The sequence below is a fragment of the Physella acuta genome, unplaced genomic scaffold, assembly GCF_028476545.2.
Source record: "Physella acuta isolate Inbredline_101_S28 unplaced genomic scaffold, ASM2847654v3 ptg000453l, whole genome shotgun sequence".
Taxonomy (NCBI): domain Eukaryota; kingdom Metazoa; phylum Mollusca; class Gastropoda; family Physidae; genus Physella; species Physella acuta.
The window spans coordinates 740499-751431 of record NW_026731972.1 but is presented as its reverse complement, the minus strand read 5'-3'; the positions used below and the strand labels follow the sequence as shown (position 1 = coordinate 751431).

Sequence of the window (10933 nt, the reverse complement as noted above, 5' to 3'; positions counted from 1 at the left end):
ATTAAACATAAAAAGCAAAATAAATAAAAAATTTCGTTAGGCTCTACTGTTTTAAAAAAATTAAAAGACCTTAGATGTATTGATATGTGCCTTTCATCACTTCACCGTTAAACTTTGAAAAGGTTTTTGCGGGGAGAAAAACAAAATCACGACCCCCAGACAGAAGGCTCAAAAACGCCCCCGACATCCCCTGAATAAAAATAATAGATATCATTGAATTTTGAAAATTAAAAGGAAGTAATCAGGCTCAGATTATTCTGCATAGAATATTAACTTTGTTGTTTCCCTTTGACGATAAAAGTTCTATAACAAACATTGCGTGAGATGGGTTTACCGTTCTAAAAAAAAAGTGATTCGTAATACCTTTTAGCACAAATCTTGAGTTTCGTCAGAAAGTTACATTTCTAAAAATAGCTATTGGTAATCTATCTGTGCTTATAAAAATGAAAGTCTGTCTACGTGTTTGACTTTTATGCATTACAGCCTTTGGGATGATGATGAGAATACTCCTTGGGAGGTTTCTGCGGAAAAAAGTAAATTTCGAAGGGTCGGCAATTAGACGCCCCAGGGTCCCCCGCGAGCACTATGGCGCCTACATTTTTTTTAAACAGCACAATACGATAGGAACAATACGATAAGCCAAATCAGGGCCGTACCTGGCGCCCGTGCTGTAGTGTTACGGTGTAACCAAGGCTCCCCAGAGCGCCCCTGACACTTGTGCGGTCGCCGAAGGGTGTAAAATTTCCGGGGAACGGACAACAATGTTAAAAGTATATATTTTCTATAAAAATTCCATTTCGTTCGGGGGGGGGGGGGGGGGGGCCTGGGAGAAACTCTGGTTGTCCTCCAACCAATGTAGTCTTTGTCTTCCCAGTTCTCTCCCTGCATTGTTTTTGATAGTTGGCTCATGTGACATGCCTTTACAATCTCAAGAAGTTCTCAAAGGGATCAATCACATTAATAACCCATTCACTGATTTATTCATTTTTTGTTTTGTATGTATGAGATCCCAAGGTGTTGCGTAATGACCTCAGTTCCATGGCCTGGATCCATATTAGATTTAAAAAATACAGCAATCCATAGGGTAGATGAAATGAGAGTTGTTTCTTGACCTTTGCTTTTGAAGGGATTGAGTGATTCCACTAAATCTCTTTAAGGTCTTTCAGATGCTTTTTTGTTTTTAATTGTTAGCAAACAATTGGGAAACGTTTGTTAAAAGAACATTTATAGAAATTATAAAGCTACTATGGACTATAGCAAATGGTTTAACAAGTTTTCAACAACAGTAGAGTCAGATGCTGTAAATCATTTGAGATCAAGATTTTATAACTGATTTAAGGATATATGATTTTAACTGTTTTAAAGTTGGATTCTGACAGTTCTTAGCATTTTTTAAAAAGTAGTCCTATTATTTCTGTTAAAAATTTCTCTATATTATTGAGAAATACATTAAGAGGTGATAGCTCTATGACCAAGTTCTTAAACCATTTTTTATGCTACAAGAACTCAAAGTAAAAAAAATTTGGCTTATGATTTTATTTCATACTGTACTGATAAGCATACTTTATTTTTTAAAAAAAAAGACTTACAGGCTACTTGTTGTAACACAATTTATAGCTTAAAAATTGGAAAAGATAATTTTATTAAGAAATTTTAATAGATATCTTGTTAGCTTTTAAAAACTGGTGACAATTTTGTTTTCTGAAATATTATATTAGTATTTGTTTTGTTTTTCTGAAATCCTTACATCAAGTACATTATTAAAAACAACACTTATAGCAATGTGGTTTTGTAAAATTTTGTACAAAATTAGCTTATAAAAAAAGACAACAGCCAGTGGTTTAGAAAAATATTTATTTAATTTCAGTGAAAAGTAATGAAAAATGTTTAGAATCGAAGTTGTAGTTTTCTCTCATCACAACACAACTCATGAAAAAGAAATGCTTTCTGGGGGAAAAAAAACAAATTATTAATTAAACTAATAATAGCATAGAAAGGAGTTTTAAATATTTGTGTGGCCAGCAAAAACAAACCAAAATGTAACGTACTAAAAATATGTATAAAACCTAAATGAGACGTAAATGATAACTCAAATTTCCTCAGACCTGATGGTCCATATGGCAGATGATGTATAGTTTGTTTCTTAGACCTAGGTATATAATGGACTATTTGGTCAGCACTATGCTTTTCAGTGTTTACTACAGTCAGGAACCCTTTTGGACCAGTACATGAACCAAACTCAAGGACTTCAGAGTTAGTAATTGAGTATTTCCACAGAGTGCACTGATTTATTAACTATGAAAACAAGAAGATTTAAATATTCTACACCTAAAAATATTACGTAGCAGCTAACTTACTAACAAATAATTTACTGTTCTTCTTCATCTTTTATTACAGATAGCTTACGAGGAGCTGGTCTCGGTTTATCACTTCCTGGAGCACCTGAAGATATTTATAGATGTGAAAAAAACTGTCTGCATAAATTAAGTAACAATCAAAATATGAAATTTTAACAAATGGAAAAAAAAAGTTTACTTTGCACAAATAAAATAAAGCTGTTCACACTGAAAATAAATGTTTGCCAGAAAGAGTTTACATTATATTTAGTTAAAGCTTAAATAATTATAAGGGCAGTTTTATTGAAATAAAAATGATCAATTACTTTGTTTTGCTTGTATCTTTAGGAAAGCCTGTCCCAATTCTGATTTTTCATCAACTGTTGGTGTATCAAAAACCAAAAGGTCTTCTTCACTTCTTGATTTCTTCATTTTAGTCTGTTAAATGTTAGCAAAATGAAAGTTATTGGAACTTTGAAGAAGTAATTAAAAGGAGTATTAAAAAGGTACTTAGAAAACTCTGTCAGATCATTTTAAAAAAAGTTCAAAACAAATCAAACCAAACTTACAAGTATGCCTTGGAGCTCTTTCATAGCACTTCCTTCATCCTCTTCAGGACAGGATTGCTGTGTTGTAAAAATAATACAATCAATATTAATAATATTCAATTAAGATACAATGCTGCATATGCTAAAGATATAGACTATTTTATTAAAAATGCATTATTACCAATAGTGATTTAAATATAATTCTTGTAACTATATTTTAGAGTAGGATAACCATCACTGAATAAACTAATATGGAATATAAAATATGAATTTTATAACTGTTTCTGCTTTAACAATCTAAAAACATGTTTGATCTTACAGCAAAATTGTGCAGCAAATAGTGACTTATCCAAGCAAATAGTATATTTTTAAGAAAGTATTTTGTATTAGAAATTCAATCAATTTTAAAATGCTTAAAATAAAATGTCTCTGCGTGCATAAAAAAAAAACACAAGTAAGCTAATTAACGTAAATAATCAATGAACATAAACCACTCTTATGTAGTTATAAAAGAAATTTACAATGATTAAAAAGCCTATTCTGTCAAGTGCACCTATGCCCCTACTTATAAATTAAGTTTAGCTCTTTAGTTCTCTTTTACTGAAACGCCATTGCAGAAAACTATCACTGGATGCATCATTTTGATGAGTTAATTAAAGTTTTAAAGAAAAAAGTTGCTCTTTTTAAACATGCTTCACTATCTCAGTCAAAATTTTACCACAACTTTAGAATAATAATTTAAATAAAAAATTTTTTTCAAAAAGGCTGCAACATATATTTTTAACATTGTGATTACATGCACGAACTTAAAGCTGAGAAAAGCAAATCTAAAAAATAATTGTAAAAGTTCATGCCAAATAAACTCATGATATACCAAAGAAGTAGTTTCTTGTGCCTTAAAATGAAAACAATATCACAACATTGACAATAGTTTCTTATTTCAAAAGTGTTATTAAATTAAAAATTATAAAAAACTAATGACACAATCTTTGATGCTGGTTACACTGAAAAATTACTTACCTCAAGCAAAAGCCTTTGTAAAATCAAAATTTTTAATAGTAAAGTTATGTAATGTTTTTAAATAGTTTTGTTTTTGGTAAAACATTGCCCAAAAAAAAAGCTATGGTATTCTTATTACAATTATAAATTTCAAAAGATAAATTTTGTTTTTTATTCAACTATATAAGTTGAGATGCTTAAGGAAAAGTTGAGGTTAAATGTACTGCAATTCTTAAAACAACAATTTCAACATCATAGAAAACAATTTATAAATATATAAAAGAAATGTTATTTTACTATAATTGTATCTATAAATTTTGGAATATTTAAATTACCGTTCTTTTTTTCAAAACAGGCCTTAATCCAATATTTCCTTGCTGAATACGTTTCATCATTTCCTCAACTGCTTTATTATAGTCAGCATTGACAGGTGCACCTCCTAATTGTACTAAAATGAGTTAAAATATTCTATTTAACAACATTCAATAATTAAACTAACATTTATATCAATATTATGAGGAGCAGTCTAAGACAAACTTACACTTAATTCAACCTGTAATATAGCAAATAAAGGAATTAAAGAGATTTTGCTCACGTCTTTTTTGGGCTAATTCCCTTTGCTTTTTCCTTCCACCACCAGTAATTTTGGAAAGGAAACTGAAAATACAAAGTCAAACATACAAAAATGTTGGATAAAGCTTAAATACTAAGTAAAGACTAGGTGTGAACTAGGTGTCAGTAAATGTAAATATTTTCCATTAACTATACCAAACTGTATAATATATAAAGTTGGTTACCCGCCAGCCTTGCTCATTGGTGGAGGTGGAGGAGGAGGAGGTGGGGGAGGAGCCACTGCATAGTTGTATTTATTTTCAAGTTCCGCATCTGAAATTAAATTTGAGTGAACAATGCAGTTTCTTTTTTAAATGCACTATCAAACCTTATGGTCTATTTACTTTACTTTCTCTAATGTGAGTCAGGTACCTATCAGAGCCGTGTGGCTTCAGGGTGAACAATAACTTTTTTTAAAACTATAAAGATGGAAGTATACAAGGACCAAAAAAAATGATTTGCTAATCTTATTACAAATACATTAGTGCCACTTAAAAGAATTTTAATATTTTAAACTCCATAATAAAAGAAGTAATTTACATTTCTTCATCATCATGTCATATTGTGACCTTTGCTGTTCACATAACTTCTCTGTTTCCTCTAGTCTCTGTTGAAGTAAATCTCTCTCCTGTATTAGGTTATTGTTTTCTTCTTCTAAACTGGTTTGTCCTGAACTTTCTTTTTGAGACTGGAGCTCTGATTCCAAAAGTTGAATCTGTACCATTTTAAAATATTAGTTCAATGTATGCAACCATCATTTGAATCAAACCTAATCAACTCTTTTAAAAATGATTTCTAAAACTAACTTATAAAAAAATCAACCAAACATAAAACATACTTTGTAATTTAAATCAGCTTTTATAGTTTCCATTGTTGTTGTCAGCTCTTCCACCTGGATCAAAGCTTCCATCAGCTTGTGTTGGTTGCCAATGTCCTTCATCAGCATGGCACTTTGGCGTCTAGCAGCCTCTCTTTCTGCATACAACTACAAGTTTTTAAATCACATTTTAGCTTTTTGTGCAATGTATTTGCAATTTCACACTCTTTTGGTTTTAAGATATACAGTTGTTTTATACTACACAAGCTTAAAAAAAGGGTTTTTTTGTTGGATTATTTCTGCTGCTCACAACTTGATGACTTTTTTATTAACAGTATTAGGGTTCCCTGTGATAAAATTTAATAATTTTCTTTTATTGCGTTAGATATTGTCAAATTAGGTAAGCATGTAGCCATAGAAGTTCTGCATACCGTACTATCAACACATGGAAAAAAGTAATGAAAATGACAGAAAACATGATAAAAATTGTGAATCACATACACTATGAGCCAATTTTTCAACTGTTGTGCGGCTTGTTATCTCTTTTTCAAACTGATCCTGCAGACTTTGGTATTCACTGTAAGCAGCTTCAGAAGTTTTAGCCAGTTGCTGCAGTGTCTTCTCTTGCATGACAAGGTTTTTCTTGGCATGGCTCAATTCTCCTCTTAAAGACTCTACTTGCTCTCTAAGCTTTTCATTAGCACTTCGTTCTATTTCATAATCTTCCTTCAGAACTTTCAGCTCTACACTCAAGGAACTTTTCTGATCCTCAAGATCTAAGGATGGGCATCAAACAAACATAAAAATATTTAAAATTTAAACCTGAAATTTTTTTTCAGAAAAAAAAAAAATTTAAAAATTAAGGTTCATTAACTCTTGATGAAATTACCTTCAATTTGCTGATCTAGCTTTTTGATATACTCATTTTCTTCAACGTTATCAGTTTCATCTTCAAAGTTCATCTCTACAACGTTTAAACCACTGACTTTATCCAGCAGCATTTGGCTCTGGCGTTTCAAGACTTTGTTTTTGTTATTCACCTGACAAAAATAATGTTACTTTAGACTATCTTTTAGTCAATATAAATAAATAATTTTTAAGATTCCAAGATAATCATTTTATAATGCTACTTAGTATGATCAAAATAAATAGTATGATCAAATATTTCTAAAAAACATACATGATTATAAATAGAATTCATACAACATATGTATCTTGCAAATATGAATCATCCTATAAAATTCAACTGTTACGACTTCAAAAATATAAAACTTAACTGTGAAGAAATACAGAAATGAGACAACAGCACAATTTAAACAAGAGTAATATAATCATAAAAGATTATTTTATAAAAGATTATTTAAACAACTACCTTTGATGCAAAATTTTCTGCTTCATACTGGCAGCGAACAGCAATCTCATATTTTTCTCTAAGAGCCTCATATTCTTGAGTTACTGGGCCCAGAACTGTTAAAAATATTAATTTTAGCATTCGATGACAAAATCATAACAATATTCCCCAGAGAGTACTGACGTCACTTTATGAAGATGAAAGAGGGAGGGGTCAGGAAAAAAACAACCAAAAAATATAACAACTAAGTATATTCATAGTAATTACCATCTTTAGCTTTTTTAATTTGATCTCCCTTTTCTTTCAGTTTTTGAACTATGATGTTATACTGAAAAAAGAAATTAAGTGAGTACATAGTAAACACAACTTGTTTCAATGTACCAGTGTTAGCTAGATGCATAGCCTAAATTTCTGCCATCTATAAATAATAAAAGCAACTCAAACTTTCTAAATTCTGTTCTTATCTTCTTTTTTTAAAATTTTCCAGAATATATAACACCAAATAACAAAATAAAATAAACAATATGAATTAACAAAGTAAGCAGCACTAATACCTGATCTTGGTTTTTCTTGTAATTTACTAACAGCTCTTCGTGTTTTTCTACAACTGTAACATTTTTAAAAATATTATTAAGATAAAGCATTATAAAACTTAAATGATAAATCGAATCGCATATTATCATTTGTTTTTTTTAATTCCTAAGCAAATGGGAGATGTATTTTTAATTTTACGATTTAAGTGGTTTAATGATAACAAAAGCAGCACTACTATTGTATAGTGAGTAATGTGATGGCTCAATGTTTTTTATTCAGGGGGGAGAATCTCACAAAATGATAAGCAGAGTTACTTATTTGAACCTTTGGTAGCCTACTTTTAGTTTTTGGAACCAGTCTATAGAGCTCTTGGTATATACAACAATGGATTCTTAACAATAAAACTTAATGCAGTCTAATTAAAAACTAACATTTTTTCCAAATAATGTAATTTTATTATTCTACTAGCTGGTATATTAACCTTAACCCAAAGAACCTTGCCATTGTGTCAATATGGCTACTGACAATAATGTACCCAACATAAAGGCTCCAGTCTATACTGCTCCCTCTCCAAGGTGTGTGTGGGAGGGGGGGGGGCAACTCTCAGGGGGTGAGGAGCACACTTAGATTTCAGGGGGATGGACACTGGTTAAAAATATTTTCTAAAAAAAATTTTTTTTCTCTTTTGTTGGGGGGGGGGGGGGAGGAGGAGTGTAGGCCTATGTGCTCACCTCTCCCACCACAGAGGCGGTGAAGAGATACCTGTAAGAAACTGCACATTTGTCCAGAGCTGAATCATCAGGGTTCATTTTAATGGGAGCCAATATGCTATAACTTATGGGCTTAAGCCCCCATATCTGAAGTAAATATATAACTGTCAATAGCCATATTGTTTATTAGGGCATGAACCAAAACCACAAAAAACCTTCCCAAATAATATTAGTATGAATTACTTATTCTTTATCATTTTTACTTTCTCTTATATACCAAGTATAGAGAAAATATTGTAATCGTGCAAAAAAAAAAAATCGGGACTTTTTACACCTCCCTGAGTTGGAAAAACATAGTTTTGCAATCTTGTCCGTATGTCTCTGTGTGTGTGTGTATGTGTGTGTGTGTAAACACGATAACTTGAGTACCGTTACAGCTAGGTTGTTGAAATTTCATATATAAGTATTGTATCAAAATCGTAGATCCGAATCAACTTTTGAGCGATTTCTGATATCCAGAAGTGGAACTTTTTCTACTTTGAATTTTTCAAAAGCCTATAACTTGAGTACTATTTCAGATAAATAAATAAAATTTCACATGTAAGTAAAATGTGAATTTATAAAGTACTAATAATATCCCGCACTATTATACACATCTTTATTCGGCGTTCGCTTTGTGCGCAATTCTTTTTTCTATGAGATTCTATTCTATTTTAAAAAGTTTAATTTAAGTATTTAAAATGGATTAAAAATCATAACTATATCCCGAGTTCACATCCCCTGTTGTTTCATATAAGAATATTCGAGAGAGTTTAGGGGAGATCACTCCCAGTTTATTTATTAAGTCATTATTTTTTTTAAAAATAAATTAGGCCTATTCTAAAACAATACCTTTTATGCAGTGCGTAGACAAAGTTTTAATAATATTCTCAAGCTCAGCACATTTCTTTTGCCAGCACTCAACATCTTCAGGATTGTCAGAGGGCATAGTGATGATAGTAGCTTTGCACTATCACTAGCATGCAACACTGACTTCTGTATCACCCAACTCTAAGATATAAATAAAAAGTAGCCTAGATGTATATAAAGTATGAAGTCAAGTTTGATTTTTAAACAATTACTAAAACAAGTGAAGTAGACATCATTATGTGTATAGTAATATAGTATAGACTAGTATAGACTCTATACTAATTATAGAGTCATAGACATAATAAGTAGTCTATAATATTATATGATATATAATTTTTATATATAGAATATCTATAGTATTCTATAGATCTACATTACATATTACATATGCCTTTACTACAGTATATTATATTCCTATAAAGAAAAAAGTAGGCCTATAGGCCCCTAAGGACTAATACTAGATCTATATATATATGGGCCTATTAAATTATATATTATAATAATAATTATTAATTATTACTAATTACTAATTATTAGGCTATATATAATTATTATAATATTAAAATATAGATCTAGGCCTATAGTGACACTATAGTATATAGTATATAGTGACAGTATAGTCTAATATTACTAATAAAGGTAATCTATCGTTTTGGGTACGTAAAATCGCCCGCGATTTGTAATGTGAAAAACAGGTGACTCCTTAAGTTTTAATAATTATTTCACATTTTGAGGAGGATTTATGTTTTAAAAAATTCAAAAATGTTTCCTTGATTCATTTATGTACCTGTTTTTAAACAATTGAATTAAAACTATTCCGTAATAAATGAAGACTAGCGATGTTTCCAACAGATGCAACCATGCTCATCTACTATAGCAGCCATCTTGTCTAAGTTTTATTTTTATAAGCTTTTAGCGCCAGATTCAGGGGGAAGCCACTCTATTTTACAAATGGCTGCTGTTTATATAGCAAATCTTGCTCTCAGACACTGCTGTTTAAAGTTAATTTCTGGCCTATATCGATATATTTAGCCATTGATTTAGGTTTATTATTCATTTATCTATAATATTTGACACAAAAGTATGACAATATACGTCTATTAAAGCCTTGACAATGAGGTAACGTTTTCGTACATAAATAGCCGCGGGCGATTTTACGTACCCAAAACGATAGATTACCCTAATAAATAACTAATAACTAATTAAAAAAAATAGGCCCTAATGAATGTGGTCGTAATTATTTATACAATAATTAATATATAGATTTCCTAGATCTATATTTTATAAATAATTCTACAAACTTATCACATATCAAATATCAATTTATCAAGACTTGTTTTACCTGAAAATTGAGATCTTGAAAACACGAGTTAACGACAATAAAGGCTACACACAATTGTTGCAAAATAGTAAATACGTTTGGTAAACATCCGACTAAAATAAATAATATCCTATTTTTTTAAAGTTCCTGGTTGTTGGTACGCCAGCTCGCTAATCTAGTTAGGCTGGGAGTAGATGAAGGGAGAAGGGAGTTGAGAGGCGAAATTTGTGTATTCATAGCCTTTGAACCTTGACCCAGTGTCACGATAGGCCTACTCAGTAGACTACTGTAGTGAAAAATATTCACCTGCTCAAAGAAAACAACAGAACGTTTAGTATCGTCATTTACGCTGTGTTATTCGGAAAAAAAACAACTGTCGGACAGTTAAAAACTGTTGCGTCGAGCGCCTAGGAAGAACTCTCGGTTTTGCGCTTAAAAGTCATTTAGTATAAGGCATAAGGCCTAAAAGATCCTGCATAAGAATTAATATATTATAAATTGACCTCACACTCTTGGAGAAAAAAATGGGGGTGGGGGGGATTTTGTGAAATTTTTTAAGGCTATGTTTGTAAACTGTAAAAAAAAAGTGAGTCAGACTCACGTCGCACAATAGTAGCTTTCCAATGCCATATAGATCTAAATCTATTTAGTTATATCATTAGGCTGTTGGAAACTAACTTGGTTTTCATTTTTTCTGCATTTTAAAATTACACAGTATACATCTTACTAACATAACACCTAAGCGTGTTACGTTTTTTTTTTGGGCGACCACATAGGCTACAATTAACCAGCGTTT

The 10933-nt window shown here is 30.9% G+C and overlaps 1 protein-coding gene across 6 annotated transcripts; it reads right to left on the bottom strand.

Moving 5' to 3' along the window:
* Positions 1-1838: 1838 nt before the first annotated feature.
* LOC131943334 (shootin-1) lies at positions 1839-10404 on the bottom strand. Of its 6 annotated transcripts, none has more exons than XM_059303394.1 (17): positions 10159-10404; positions 8799-8957; positions 7218-7270; positions 6931-6991; positions 6685-6779; positions 6202-6352; positions 5814-6088; positions 5334-5480; positions 5036-5210; positions 4681-4768; positions 4479-4540; positions 4219-4322; positions 3759-3779; positions 2906-2962; positions 2663-2774; positions 2358-2442; positions 1839-1947 (listed from the first exon to the last, which is right to left on the bottom strand). In XM_059303394.1, exons 2-16 carry the CDS (start codon positions 8893-8895, stop codon positions 2369-2371), a joined length of 1572 nt encoding a protein of 523 aa, XP_059159377.1. In that variant the 5' UTR covers positions 8896-8957; positions 10159-10404; the 3' UTR covers positions 1839-1947; positions 2358-2368. The 6 variants fall into 6 exon arrangements, with proteins under 6 accessions (XP_059159377.1, XP_059159374.1, XP_059159375.1 ...); XM_059303391.1 differs by having other exon boundaries at positions 4219-4331; positions 10159-10402; XM_059303392.1 differs by having other exon boundaries at positions 2362-2442; positions 4219-4331; positions 10159-10402.
* Between the last annotated feature and the right edge of the window lie 529 nt (positions 10405-10933).

What these genes read in the sequence shown, in the direction of transcription:
- LOC131943334 (XM_059303391.1), bottom strand. Translation starts at nt 8,895, where the DNA reads ATGCCCTCTGACAATCCTGAAGATGTTGAGTGCTGGCAAAAGAAATGT. An exon ending in TTGAAAAATTGGCTCATAGT is followed by an intron (nt 5,481 to 5,813) that starts GTATGTGATTCA and finishes AAAAACTTGTAG; the next exon opens with TTGTATGCAGAAAGAGAGGC. An exon ending in TGACATGATGATGAAGAAAT is followed by an intron (nt 4,769 to 5,035) that starts GTAAATTACTTC and finishes ATTTAATTTCAG; the next exon opens with ATGCGGAACTTGAAAATAAA.